We start from the raw sequence: 13,771 nt of genomic DNA, 5'->3' as shown, positions 1-13,771 counted from the left end.
TACCGCTAATCGCTTGCAGCTGGCGCAAATGTGAGCACTTTGTTATCGATAGAACCTATCGTTTTGTGTCATCTGTGCCGAAAGATCAATCAAATAAATAATTTAAGTCTAAGTTTAAAGAATAACTAATAAGTATCTTTAAAAATGGATAGCATAATTGGGCGCAGTCAGTTTGTCTCAGAAACGGCTAACCTATTCACAGATGAAAAAACCGCCAGCGCACGAGCAAAGGTAACGCACTGTTCACGACGCCAACTCCGCTTTGAATTGTCATTTTCCTTTATATTTGTATTTCCAGGTGGTTGAGTGGTGCAACGAGTTCGCCACGGCTCCAGCTACAACAAAATGCGAGTTGCTGGTGAAAGTGCAGGAAACCGTTCTCAGCTCCTGCGTGGAGCTAGCCGAAGAGTTCTTGGAGCCAGTGCTATCGTTGGCCCATGATCAGAACATGGAAGTGCGAAAGCAAGTGGTTTGCTTTGTGGAGCAAGTATGGTAACTATTGCCAGAAATCATACTAGTGCTCCACTATAATGTCTCACTTACAGCAAGGTTAAAGTGGAGCTGCTACCATACGTGATCAACATCATTTCCATGCTCTTGCGAGACAGCTCGGCGCAGGTCATTAAACGAGTGATTCAGGCCTGTGGAAGCATTTACAAAAATGGTTTGCAGTATTTGTGCAGCCTCACGGATCCCAGCGACAGTGCAGAGCAGGCATGGAATATTCTTAGTTTAATCAAGGCACAAATTTTGGATCTGATTGACAACGAAAACGATGGCATACGCACCAATGCAATTAAGTTCCTAGAGGGCATCATAGTCTTGCAGAGCTTTGCCGACGAGGACAGCCTCAAGCGGGAGGGCGACTTCTCCCTGGCCGATGTTCCCGACCATTGCAAGCTCTTCCGTGCCCAGAAGTTACAAGAGGAGGGCACCAACATATTCGACATCATGTTACAGTTCCACGGCACAACGCACATATCTTCTGTGAACCTGATTGCCTGCACCAGCAGCCTGTGTACGGTGGCCAAGATGCGACCCGTTTTCATGGGAGCCGTTGTGGAGGCCTTCAAGCAGCTCAATGCTAATCTTCCGCCAACGCTCACTGACTCCCAGGTTAGCTCTGTCCGGAAGAGCCTCAAGATGCAGCTGCAGACGCTGCTGAAGAACAAAGGGGCCTACGAGTTCTCTGCCACTATACGAGGCATGCTAGTGGACTTGGGGTCCACGTCCAATGAGATACAGAAACTGATACCCAAGATGGATAAGCAGGAAACGGCTCGACGCCAAAAACGAATTTTAGAGAACGCCGCCCAGAGTCTGGCGAAAAAAGCGCGAATTGCCAGCGAGCAACGAGAGCAGGAGACGCGGGAACTGGAACTCGACGAGGAAGAGCTGGAGCGCCAGCGACAAAAATCCACCAGAGTCAACGAGAAATTCCTGGCCGAACATTTCCGGGCCCCAGAGACGGTGGTCAGCCTGGTCGTCGAGTTTCTGCCTGGGCTGCCAGCTGAGGTGCCGGAAAGATTTCTTGCCGAGTACACGCCCATCAAAAAAATGTCTCTGCAGCAGCAGGTTAGCAACATATCGCGGATCTTTGGCGAGCAGTTGACTGAAAATCGCCTGGGTCCAGGCGCGGCTACATTCAGTAAGGAGCCGCCCATGAGGGCCAAGGCGAGTCGAGAAGTAGCTTCTGCCACTGAGATCCCCTTGGTCACCGAAATGGAGGTGGATGAAGATACCGAAACGGCCCGTAAGTTGAACGAGGAAGAGCTGCAGCGCAAGGAAGAGGCCACAAAGAAGCTGCGCGAGACCATGGAACGGGCAAAGGGCGAACAAACTGTCATTGAGCGGATGAAAGAGCGGGCGAAGACGCTGAAGCTGCAGGAGATCACCAAACCCCTTTCCCGCAACGTAAAGGAAAAGTTCCTGTTGGATGCAGTCAAGCGCATCCTGAACTCGGAACGGCAGTGCGTCAAAGGTGGAGTGTCTTCCAAGCGCCGCAAGCTGGTCACTGTCATAGCGGCCACATTTCCAGACAATGTGCGCTACGGCATCATGGAGTTTATTCTGGAGGATGTCAGACAGCGCATAGATCTTGCCTTCTCCTGGCTCTTTGAGGAGTACTCCCTGCTGCAGGGTTTCACCAGGCACACCTATGTCAAGAGGGAGAACCGACCCGATCATGCCTACAACGAGCTCTTGAACCAGCTCATCTTCGGTATCAACGAGCGCTGTGAGCACAAGGAGAAGATAATTCTGCTGCGCCGCGTGTATCTGGAAGCGCCAATTTTGCCAGAAAATGTCGTGGGGGACCTGGTCCAGCTGAGTCTTGTCGATGAGTTCTCACATCATGGTCTGGATCTGATCAAAGATCTGGCTGTACTGCGGCCACCGAGGAAAAATCGCTTCATACGCATTCTACTCAACTTTTCTGTACACGAACGTGCTGATCTGCGGGAGCGTTCTCAGGGCCACTTGGTCAGCCTGTACCATTTGCACAAGATTCTGCCGGCAAGAATCGATGAATTTGCCCTAGAATGGCTGAAATTTCTTGAACAGGAGAGGCCTCCGGCGTCCATTTTCTCACAGGAATTTGGCCGGCCCACCGCAGAGACAGACTGGCGCGAGGACACAACCAAAGTGTGCTTGGGCCTGGCTCTCACACTGTTGCCCTACAAACCGGAAGGTAAGTGAAGACTTTGATTATTGAAACAAATGCATTAACAACGAATCTCCTCTGGGTTCTTCTTTTAGTTTACGTTGAGAAAATATGCCAAGTTTTTGTGACTACCTCCGCGGAGCTGAAGCGCACGATCTTGCGCAGTCTGGACGTTCCCATAAAGAAGCTTGGCGTTGAGAATGCCACTCTGATGCAGTTAATAGAGGAGTGCCCAAAGGGAATGGAGACACTTGTGATCCGCATCATCTATATACTGACAGAGCGAGTGCCGACACCTCCTGTGGATCTAGTGCGACGAGTGCGAGACCTTTACCAGAGCAGGGTTCAGGATGTGCGTGTAATGATACCAGTGCTGAGTGGCCTATCCCGCTCCGAGCTTATCAACGTGTTGCCCAAACTAATTAAACTGAATCCGGCTGTTGTCAAGGAGGTGTTCAATCGACTGCTCGGCATTGGGGCCGAGTTTGCCCACCAGACGATGGCCCTGTCGCCCACTGACCTCCTGGTGGCCCTACACACCATCGACACGAATGTTTGTGATCTAAAGTCTATAGTAAAGGCTACGTCCATTTGCCTGGCTGAGCGGGAATTGTACACACAGGAGGTACTCATGGCTGTGCTTCAGCAACTAGTGGAAGTTGTTCCGTTGCCAACCCTGATGATGCGTACCACGATCCAGAGTCTGACGCTCTATCCGCGACTCTCCAACTTTCTGCTGAATCTGCTGCAGAGGCTGATAATGAAGCAGGTCTGGCGGCAGAAGGTCATCTGGGAGGGTTTTCTCAAGACGGTGCAGCGCCTCAAGCCGCAGTCTCTGCCGATTCTGTTAAATCTTCCGCCAGCGCAGCTTCAGGACGCGCTCCAGCAGTGTCCCGATCTGCGACCTGCTTTGCTGGAGTATGCAGAAAGCGTGCAGGATGAGCCAATGAATGGCAGTGGTATTACACAACAGATAATGGACATAATCTCAGGAAAGGCGGTAGATGTATTCATCACGGTAAGAATAAAACATATTGTCACCTTTCAGAACGATGATTTTGATAATCTTGTGTTCGCAGGACGAAAGTGGTGGCTACATGTCGGCGGATATGATCAAAAAGGAGGTGCAGGACCCCTCGGACATCTGCGTGATTTCCACAGTACCGGTGCTGACGTCTCTGACGCCCTTGCCCGTTCCAGCGCCCGTCTCGAGCGATCTTAACCAGCCCTTGCCGCCGGGCGAGGACTAGGGCGAATAGGCGTAGGGGCGAAATAATAATTGTTTTGTTTGCATTCAGATAAGATTCTTCACTTTAATAAGAATAAGACAAATATTTCACTTAGACTGATACTTCGGCTTCCATTTTTGCTCCCGTCAGAGCTGCTAGAATATTTCGCGCCGTGATACGCGACATTTCCTTGCGTGTTTCGATATCGGCGCTTCCTATATGCGGCAATATGACGACATTATCCAATTTGAGCAGCGGATCATCAAGAGGCAGGGGCTCTGGAGTGGTCACATCCAATCCGGCAGCCAGGATACGTTTGGATGCAAGTGCTTCATGCAGAGCCTTCTGGTCAACGACTCCACCACGCGCAGTGTTTATAAAAATGCAATTGGGCTTCATTTTATTGAATGCCTCTGCGTTGAAGATTTCCTTGGTTTCCGGGGTCAAAGCACAGCAGGCCACGATAAAGTCGGAGTTTCGCAGCATCTCGTCAAAGTCCACATGCCGTCCGTTTACCGCTGCCGCCTCTTGCGGTCGCGCCGTGCGGGTCGTGTAGGTTATCTCGGCTGGCTTGAAAGGGAAAATTCGCGCAGCTATCTCCTGACCAATGCGTCCAAAGCCCAAGAGCCCCACCCGCGATCCCTTCAGCCCCTGGCCGCACATCCACATGGGCGCCCAAGACTTCCAGCCACCGTTGTAGACCTGCTTACTCGCCTCAAAGAGACGGCGATTGGTGGCCAGCAGCAGGGCGAGCGTCAACTCCGCCGTGGCGTCGGTCAGCACATCCGGGGTGAAGCCCACTCGTATTCCACGTTTCCTGCACTCCTCCACGTCGATATGCTCATAGCCCACTGAGATTGTGGACACACATTTCAGCTGAGAGCCAGCAGCATCCAATACCGCCACATCGATCTTGTCTGTAAGAGCGCAGTAAAGGGCGTCCTTTCCAACAACCTCACGCAGCAGTACTTCGCGGGGTACGGGCAGAGCTTCCTTCCATGTGCTCACATTGCAACTGAAAGATAAATATACAAATAATTAAATATAATTTTATCGCAGCCGGCGACTAGACTAAAAACCACCTCTTGCGCAGCAATTCCAGACCGCTGGCATCAACATCTGGTCGAGTCACATAGACACTTGGTTTTGAGCTCATTGTTCTCTGTCCACGTAGTAATGCCGGCAACAGCTTTCTGCTTTGTGACAGTATCCATAGTGGTCGCATTACAAAGAGTGTCAATAAGTAACAGGTTTCAGCGCGCTACAGTGCTGCCAAATTGGCTTTTTTATGCCACATCTAGCCTTTTCCAAAGTATATGAGCGGTATATTCAACCCTTTGGAATATGTTCTTACACCTACGCCAACTGGCAAATATTCCAATTTAATATTTCTGTAATCGACTCTAATATGTTCTTATTCTTTCAAAGACTGGTGAAAAATATTTGTGTTCGTCAATCTAGCTTTTTCTCAAATGCCAGTGGCATGAAATTCGATGTTCGATGTTTTGTCAGTTACAACACTGCTGGCACGAGTAAACACAAACAAAAAATTGCGAATTTATTATTGCCGGTGTTCAAAAAGTTCTCGATGCATGGCATTCGTAATATTGCAAAGCTGATAAAACGTGTTCCTGTAACCATTGGTTTTGCGTTCCTTCAGGGAAGTCGTTCTGTGATAACAATCGCTAGCCGAATGGGTCCATCTACTCCAACAAAGGAGCTGTCGAGCGAATTGGTATCACAGCTTGGAAAGCCACCGAGAATGCGTGAGGATCCAGCTTTCAAGAAGGTGGATAGCCCCGAGTTCCATGGTATTTTTACTTCGGAAGTGGACTCGCTGGTGTCGCTCTTCAAGCAATACGACTATGAGTTGAGAATTGCCGGCGGAGCCGTCCGGGACATTCTAATGGGTATCAAGCCAAAGGACATTGATTTTGCAACCACAGCCACGCCAGACCAGATGAAAGAGATGTTCACCAAAGAAAACGTGCGTATGATCAATGCCAAAGGCGAGAAGCATGGCACCATCACTCCGCGCATAAATGGCAAGGAGAACTTCGAGGTGACCACTCTGCGCATCGACGTCCGCACCGATGGACGACATGCAGATGTGGTTTTTACCACTGACTGGCAACTGGATGCAAACCGTCGGGACCTGACCATCAACTCCATGTTTCTGGGCTTTGATGGCACAGTCTATGACTACTTTTATGGCTACGATGATCTGCAGGAGCGCCGCGTTGTTTTTGTTGGCGATGCCGACATACGTATCAAGGAGGACTATTTGCGCATTTTGCGCTATTTTCGATTTTACGGACGTATAGCAAAAGATACACAAAGTCATGATGCTACTACCTTGGCCGCAATCAAGGACAACGCCGAAGGCTTGGCAAGAATCAGCGGCGAGCGAATCTGGTCAGAGCTGCAGAAGATAATTGTGGGAAATTACGGACCCGAACTGGTGCTGGAAATGCACCGCTGCAACCTCATTCAGCATTGTGGGCTGCCTGTTCAGCCCAACTTGAAGGAATTTCAACGCCTCTGCGATGCATTGAAGAAGTTCGAGAATCCCTCCATATTGTATATGACGGGATTGCTTCACTCTGTCGACGAGGCCATGATGATGCACGAGCGCTTGAAGCTGTCCGCATTTGAAAGAGATCTGGCGCTGTTTATTACACAGCAACGGGAGAGGGTAAACACACTGCTGCACAGTCCAGGATAAGAATAAGTCCTCAATAAAATGCTTTTTTCCAGGTGGACACTGAGTACACGACTCTACGCGACTATCAAAAACTGTGCCTGCAGCCATATGCCAAGCGGGATTACGTTGAGCAACTTCTCAAGTATACCAACAAAGTGGAGCTCTACAATCAGTTGAGGGCATGGCCCACTCCCATTTTTCCCCTGAATGGGAATATGCTTAAGGATTATGGGCTCTCTGGCAAGAACCTGGGATCTCTACTCTCAATGCTGCGCCTCATGTGGGCAGACAGCGACTTCCAACTAACCTCCGAACAGTTACTGGAAAAGATTCCACACATCTTGGAAAAACTACAGTCGACAAGCAGCACACAGGCACCAAACAAAAAGAAACGAACAGAATAGCAGAAAATGTAGTTACACGTTTCCAAAGTCCAATTTCTGTATATACTTATTCTCCAGTTAATTAAATTATTTTCTGGACGCTGTCAGGATTTAATCGCCTTCTAGTTTGTTTGCCGTAAGATAACTACACTTTTGTGAATATCTGAATGGGCCGCTTGAAGCCAGTTCTGCAGTGTTCAGGTATGCCCATCAGCTCCATACTGGCGAAGCCCACCTCTGGACTAAGCAGATATTCCGGGAACTGCTCAGGTCGAAATACGATGGAATTGTAGTTTTCTCTGATGCTCTCCTAAAAGCAAAGTACATGAAACGTTGATTATTACCATCTACGAGCATACTTGTATCCTCTTACCGATAGCTTTTTACGTCTCTTGTAGCCGTCGAAAGATTGAGGCTCTAGGATGAGTTTGCCGCCCGGACGCAGCTGCAGGAACATGCGGCGGAAAGCCTGCTTCAGGCCGGCATCACAGAAGTTAAGGTGAATCCACTTGGTGACCGAGAGACACAATATCACATCGAACTGGGGACACTCTATCTCCAGCAGAACATCATCGTCCAGCACGTAGTTGCCATGCACGAATTTCACATTGTAGGGAAACCTAGACCCTGGAGCCGCCAGACGCTTCAGGGAGCTGATCGTCGTTTGAGCATCCTTCACAAGACCGCGGTCTATGTCCAGGCCGACGAGGCTCTTGGCATCGAACTTCTTGGCAATTTCAATGGACAGATGACCCGAATTACAGCCAATGTCGAGCAGTTGCTTGTCCCGGAATAGCTCCGGCTGAGTGGCCAGCACATCCAAGCGTATGTCGTGGAAGTCCTTATCGAGTATGCGCTTTCCGTAGTAGTGCTTGTAGTTACCATACAAGAAATTGAGATCTTTGTTGTGCTTGGGTTTGTTGTTGGGCGGTTTTCCCTCCAGCTGCAGGCGCTTTTTTGGGCTCTGTGGTGGAGGGCGAGGGGCACTATCCACATCGGAGCGGTCCTCTTTTAGTCTTTTGTTTTCCACTGTCTTGTCATCGGAGGTCGCTGTAGCTTTTCTCTTCTCTGGACACTTTCCTGGAGCAATGACAGGTGGCGGCTGCGTGTTGTTGTTTTCCACATCCATGGTGAAATCTGCTTGGGTTGGAAACATATCAATATGGTACCTTGCAGGGCGTAAATTTGAATTGGCACGTACCCATCTGTTGATTCCCTATTTCCGATGTGTTTCATGTACTTTTTGTCAATTTAACAATAATAAAGCGCGAAGTGGACAACAGTGTGACCGCGGAATTATTAATCAAATATACCGACAAACCCTCGGAAATATACGCTTTTATTTTCAAAATATACCGCAAATGTACTCATGTATAATTTGTTCTACATGACAACTTCACAGGGATGAGATTACGACGTAGCACGGAATAAATTGTATGAATGCCTACGTATTTTTACGGTAACTTGAACAGGGGGATGGTAGGCCATGCAGGAGGATATATAATTATATTTAACAGCTCTTAGCGACCTTTGTAGTTCACTTTAAATTGCTTATTGCTTATTAAATTTACATTTATATATCAGAATGAACCATCACTTAAACTGGTTCACTTATGGAATCATGGAAACAAATGTTGTTCTACCCTGAAATTTAGTGCTGTAAAATCTTTAAGTTTAATATCATTAGTGAGACCAGCCCAAGATAATCTTAGGCGCGAACTTCAAATTGATCCGTCCCTACTGCCATTGTAAATCAAAACTATATTTCAAATAAATCAATGTTATTTTTTCAACAATTTGTTATTTGCATAACAAAGCAAGCGTACGCGCATACTTTTCAGAATTTGCAATTATAAATCACGACCATTGTTTGTAAAGTCCGTTAAATGTGCAGCAGGGGCGAAACCGCGTCCTGACCAGTTGAGCGCATGCCGCATGTTGACCCCGCTCAGCGAAAGGGCGAGCCAAATATACCAATGATAAACGGACAGGGCCGCATCGGCGGTCACTTGAAGTACAGGCAGGGGTTGAACTTAAGTTTTTTATTCATTGAAACACGTACAGCAATGGTCTGGCATCGACTCGGATTTGTACGACATGTGGGTGATCTTTTTAAGCGAGGGATAGTCTCTTTCGCGAGCATACGTTATGTTCGACCCCTTTGATGATGTGGCAGTTATGACTTTTAAAATCCATTTTTATTTTCCCAAAGCCTACCCAACATACCATAACCCAAAGTGCTCATTAAGCGGCAAGAGATAAATTCTATCAAAATAAATTGTAAATTTTTCCATAAAAAGAAAGGGTTTGCACAAGACATTTCCCAGGCAGAACTTGTGCAATGTGAAAGGAAAAATTCAAATAAAATATCCGTTCAAATTATGAGACACGGCGGCAAGGCGGTGGAGAGGGGTTGGTTGGTCTGTCTAGAAACCAGTTTTAGTTGCTTTTCCCGAACAAAAGGATGCAACATCTATTAAAACTTCAAATGACTTGTTGTTTTTGCCCCTCTGCAGCTTCCGCCCGTCCGCAGCGTCCACGTCCACGTTGATGGATGGGTCACGCACACACGGACAACTGGCATCCCGAGGCATATGAAATTCAAAACCCGTTTGCCGTGCTCGGCTGCAAGGAGGAAGCAAAGCTGCACAGCGTCCATCAGTAATCTGCTGCACATGCGCACCACTCTGGGCTCGAAATTAGAAAGGATTTGTTTGGTCAAATCCTTCGGCGGGCATGAACAAAAATTTGAATACCCACATGCACACCGTTATCCTGTAGGGCGCGCCGCTAACAAGAGCACCGCGCACAATACCCAAAGTTGACAACGCGATGGGCAACGCCAAGGGCTGCGGCTGTCCAAGGGTCCGTGGTCCAGCAGCAGCAGCAGGGCCATGGTAATTCAAGTCGTTCGGGGTAGCAAAGGGTTGCCCGCGCTATTGTAACTTTATAATTTTGGGTCAGCGTGCTGGTCTACTCCCAATACGAACTCCGAGCCCACCTCCGCCCAACCCTTTTTCACATCATCTTTTTTTTTTTTTTTCAGTTTGTGCACACAAAAAATAGCATCAAATTGTTTCCAAAAATCTGTCTGCTGCTGCTGCCCTATCGATCATTTGCATATTTAGTGTATGAGTGGTGCGGAAAAGTCTGTACAGATTTCGTCTAAATATATATTTTTGGATGAAGGTAACTTGATGGAGGATATTAATATATTAACCAGATGTTTACAAAGCTATAAACTATATTAATAAATATGTAAATACATTTATAACTGTGGGAAAGAAATCTAAATATAATTAGTACATAATCGGAACACAGATTTCTAAACCGAAATATTATAATGAAGAGTAAAAAATAATCAACCAACTTCCTTAATGGTGCTGATGTTTTTAGATATTCTAGTGGATAGAATACAAAATCGTTGAACATACACAAATGCGGGGTTGCTGCATAGGATCTATCAACATTTAAGATTAATTTTTCAAACTATCTTATTTAATTATAAAAAGTTGTTAGTTTGTGCCTCCCAGCGTGTCTTAGCATATGCATGCAGGACTATTACGTTTCCTCTCACTTAGATTGTATTTACGCTTAGAACAAGCAGAAACGAACAGCAAGAAATGTCGAGCAGGGTTCACTTTGGGTTCAGCTTCTCATTAATCTGCATGACTATTGGCACTCGATGCCATAAATCTAGCTTAATGCATCATTGACCCACAAAACCAGGCTATAGTCGGGGCCGGGCCGACTACCTATCCTTAGTCTTCACGGGTGAACGCATTTAGCAGTTCAAGCTGGCATAACAGAAACCAAAGACGAACTCTGAACCTACCCCGGCAGTCGGGTCAATGAAAAATCGTTTCAGTTTTGAGGCAAAAATCATTAAATTCGTCACAAAAACTGTAAGAAAAGGGGGAAATCTAAGGAAAACTGGCAGGCAAGGGTTGGAGACCTCAGACACAGACCTTTGGCAAGCAGTAGACGATCTCCTTTTGTTTGCATTTCACCTCTACACGTAATTTACTGTGAACCCGACGAGAATCAGCATCAGGGATGTGGATGAGGATGAAGAAGGCTGATGACTATCTTCGACCCAGTACTGGGTACTGGGTATTGGGGTTGATGCTGCTGCGGCCTAAGCAAAAGTGACATCATAAGACGTGACACATTTGAACTCTGGATCGAAGCAGAGGACTAGGACCTCTTGCAATGCTCAAACTCTTTGCACCCTTTGATACCTGGTCTAGGGGTTTTCGCTCGGTTATTTGATCGCTCGTAAATTTCTTTTCGTTGGGCCATATTCCGCTTCATGATCTCAATCGTAATCTTTTGGCGATTTTTGCACTGTGGGAAATTTTTGCGGAAGGAAGCGCGATCATGATCGATGGCTGTATAGAGTTTCAATAGGGTTAAAGGGGCGGCGGCACTCGAACAGCCCCGAATGGGGAAAAACGAAACTTTTTTGTGTGCAAAAAGCGAAACCAGAAACGAAATATTTCTAATTGCAATTTCTTCCACCAAAAAAGCAAAATGAGCTACATTTGCTCGAATTTCCTCCATTCAGAAGCTTAACCGCTTAATTATAGGCTGAGCTGTTGCATTATGCATTTTCACACCATTTTCCGGGCGTTTTCCGGGCGGAAAACGAGTTTTCCTAAATCGTTTTATGGCCAGCCCTTGACCACAGCCCATTTCCACTCTTCCATTTTGATGAATTTTCATTGTTTGTTTGTAGGTTTTTGTGGCGCGTGTCCAAACAAGTTAACCCCTTGACAACCAGTAGTCACCGCTTGACCAGCGGCCGGCACGATTCCTGCCCCGACTTGTTGTTGTTGTCCGCACATCCTTTGGGCAGACAAAACCCACACGCACGTGCGTGTGATTAGGAAGTCGCCTGTGGTCGACTCATCAGTCAGTAAAGCAAAGATGATTTAAGATCTCAATAAAGGAAATCATAACCGTACTGCTACATATTTATGTACGTAAAACTATGTACATATGTATATTCTACATGTCCTTATGTACTACATAAACTAGGATCTCCTGCTGGACTTGCATTAGCCTCACAAGCCCATGGGCTATCCACCCTTCACTTTTTGTTGCCACCCAACTCTTTTATTTTTGTTGGAAATTGTGTGATTTGAAATATGTGTATAAATGCTACATTTTGGCAAAAGGCTGTCATTGTCACGGCCATCATGGAAAGGGGTAGCTGGGCTGTGTGGCTCCTATGTACAGAAAGGATAAAGGATGCTGTGCCCTGTCGCCTGACAGCGTGTTCAATTGTTGAGGACATAGAAAAGCGTTACGCGCTCATATGTTTGCTAAATACAACAAAAATTCGCTGACCTTCCCGCAGAATTTTAAAAAAAAAAACCGTTCACCGAGAGAGGGATAAACGCCGTTGCAGCGGGGGGGAATGTGTGGTAGGTTGAGAGAGCAAAGAGAGAGAGAGAGAGAAAGAGAGACGAGACTCTCTTAAATGGAATTTGCGAAAAGTAATAATTCGATTGGAAACTCAAAGTCAAAAGTTTTGGCTTTTTCAAGGACATCAACGCATCATTAAAATGTTCTTCAACTTTTACGATCATCCATCAAACGATCCATTCATTGCCTACCTTAACATATCTACGCTTTGGTTGAGAATTTAATGGTCTTTAAGAAGAAAAGGTTGTGTCACTCGTGGAGGGGGAGAAGAAGGTTCAGACTATTCCGCATAAGAGCTCCCCATATTTTGTGGCTCATGTCAGGAAGTGTTTTAATATACAACTACAATTTCTGATCTGTTGTCCACCCTGTGGCGTCTCTGATGTTTAATGCCCTTCTAAGCTTTCCCATGACTACCAACCTATATACTCTTTCTAAATGCACATTTCCCTAGCTCAATGTGTGTTTGAAAATCACTTCTCACACTGATTGCAATCAACTTTGCTTGGCAATAGAAAAACGAAACCCATAAAAATAGTTTTATTCAGATAGCTTCAGTTGTAAACTGCAAATGGCATTGCATAGATTTTCCTAGAATTCATTCCGCTGGCTTGCAAATTTTCCGCAGACCCATGCCGTCAAATGTAACCCAAATGATGCACATCAGAGTTTTTTGTGGAAATTTGCATAATTTTGGCATTTTCAATTAAGCGGGTGTCCTGGCCCGCAGACGAGGGACGAGATTGAGATAGGCCAAGGGTTAGCAACGCATTTTTGACTTGTGCCAATGTTATGCAAATTTCCCGGATTCAACACCCCGGCCAACGGGTTAGAAGTTCCCGCAGACAAGCCCTTGATTTCATTTTGATGCGTTTTTGTTTGGTAGGCACCGTGCTAAATGTTAATTCTCCTCAAGTGCCAATAGGTTTGTCTTCAGCAGGGGGAATGTCTTGTGCTGGGCAACTCCATTCAGTCCTGTTTAATATTCATGAAAGGCGCAGTTACAGACGATGTTATGTTGTGTGAAGTCGATTGGAAGTTTGCAAATATATGATTAAGGAATGAGCTTGCATTTCCATTAGGAGAACATTCAGAGCATTAGAAGACTTACATTGTGTAGGTGTTTGACACTCTAAGTAACTCCAACTAGAACTAGATTCTAGACCATCACACACAAGGAATTTTAGTTTTGTTTTATGAATTTATCAATGTTGCTTTATATTTTCAACCATTGAGAAAGCCTGAAATAATTCTTGAATATTCACTTTTTATGCACTTTCCTTTACAATTTGTAAATAATTCTAAACACATTTCCACATTTTCTGGAAGGGGAACATTGAGCTATTTATATTTCCCCCATCTT

General features: G+C 46.2%; 4 protein-coding genes across 5 annotated transcripts; 2 read left to right on the top strand and 2 right to left on the bottom strand.

Moving 5' to 3' along the window:
* The first annotated feature begins 52 nt into the window (after window positions 1-52).
* LOC117585743 (symplekin) lies at window positions 53-4,007 on the top strand. Its single transcript, XM_034275391.1, has 5 exons — window positions 53-231; window positions 299-492; window positions 546-2,689; window positions 2,758-3,680; window positions 3,742-4,007. Exons 1-5 carry the CDS (start codon window positions 145-147, stop codon window positions 3,910-3,912), a joined length of 3,519 nt encoding a protein of 1,172 aa, XP_034131282.1. The 5' UTR covers window positions 53-144; the 3' UTR covers window positions 3,913-4,007.
* Window positions 3,950-5,132, bottom strand: LOC117585747 (glyoxylate reductase/hydroxypyruvate reductase). Its single transcript, XM_034275396.1, has 2 exons — window positions 4,974-5,132; window positions 3,950-4,906 (listed from the first exon to the last, which is right to left on the bottom strand). Exons 1-2 carry the CDS (start codon window positions 5,114-5,116, stop codon window positions 4,003-4,005), a joined length of 1,047 nt encoding a protein of 348 aa, XP_034131287.1. The 5' UTR covers window positions 5,117-5,132; the 3' UTR covers window positions 3,950-4,002.
* A 286-nt stretch (window positions 5,133-5,418) lies between these two features.
* LOC117585745 (CCA tRNA nucleotidyltransferase 1, mitochondrial) lies at window positions 5,419-7,093 on the top strand. Its single transcript, XM_034275394.1, has 2 exons — window positions 5,419-6,586; window positions 6,649-7,093. Exons 1-2 carry the CDS (start codon window positions 5,480-5,482, stop codon window positions 6,997-6,999), a joined length of 1,458 nt encoding a protein of 485 aa, XP_034131285.1. The 5' UTR covers window positions 5,419-5,479; the 3' UTR covers window positions 7,000-7,093.
* On the bottom strand, window positions 7,069-8,269 carry LOC117585748 (probable RNA methyltransferase CG1239). Of its 2 annotated transcripts, none has more exons than XM_034275397.1 (3): window positions 8,180-8,269; window positions 7,352-8,118; window positions 7,069-7,288 (listed from the first exon to the last, which is right to left on the bottom strand). In XM_034275397.1, the coding sequence occupies exons 1-3, from the start codon at window positions 8,181-8,183 to the stop codon at window positions 7,124-7,126; spliced, it is 936 nt and encodes a 311-aa protein (XP_034131288.1). In that variant the 5' UTR covers window positions 8,184-8,269; the 3' UTR covers window positions 7,069-7,123. The 2 variants fall into 2 exon arrangements, with proteins under 2 accessions (XP_034131288.1, XP_034131289.1); XM_034275398.1 differs by having other exon boundaries at window positions 7,352-8,115; window positions 8,180-8,257.
* Window positions 8,270-13,771: the final 5,502 nt, after the last annotated feature.

The sequence above is a fragment of the Drosophila guanche genome, unplaced genomic scaffold, assembly GCF_900245975.1.
Source record: "Drosophila guanche unplaced genomic scaffold, DGUA_6, whole genome shotgun sequence".
Classification (NCBI taxonomy): Eukaryota; Metazoa; Arthropoda; class Insecta; order Diptera; family Drosophilidae; genus Drosophila; species Drosophila guanche.
The sequence above is the reverse complement of the archived record's forward strand: the minus strand, read 5'-3'. Positions and strand labels throughout refer to the sequence as shown.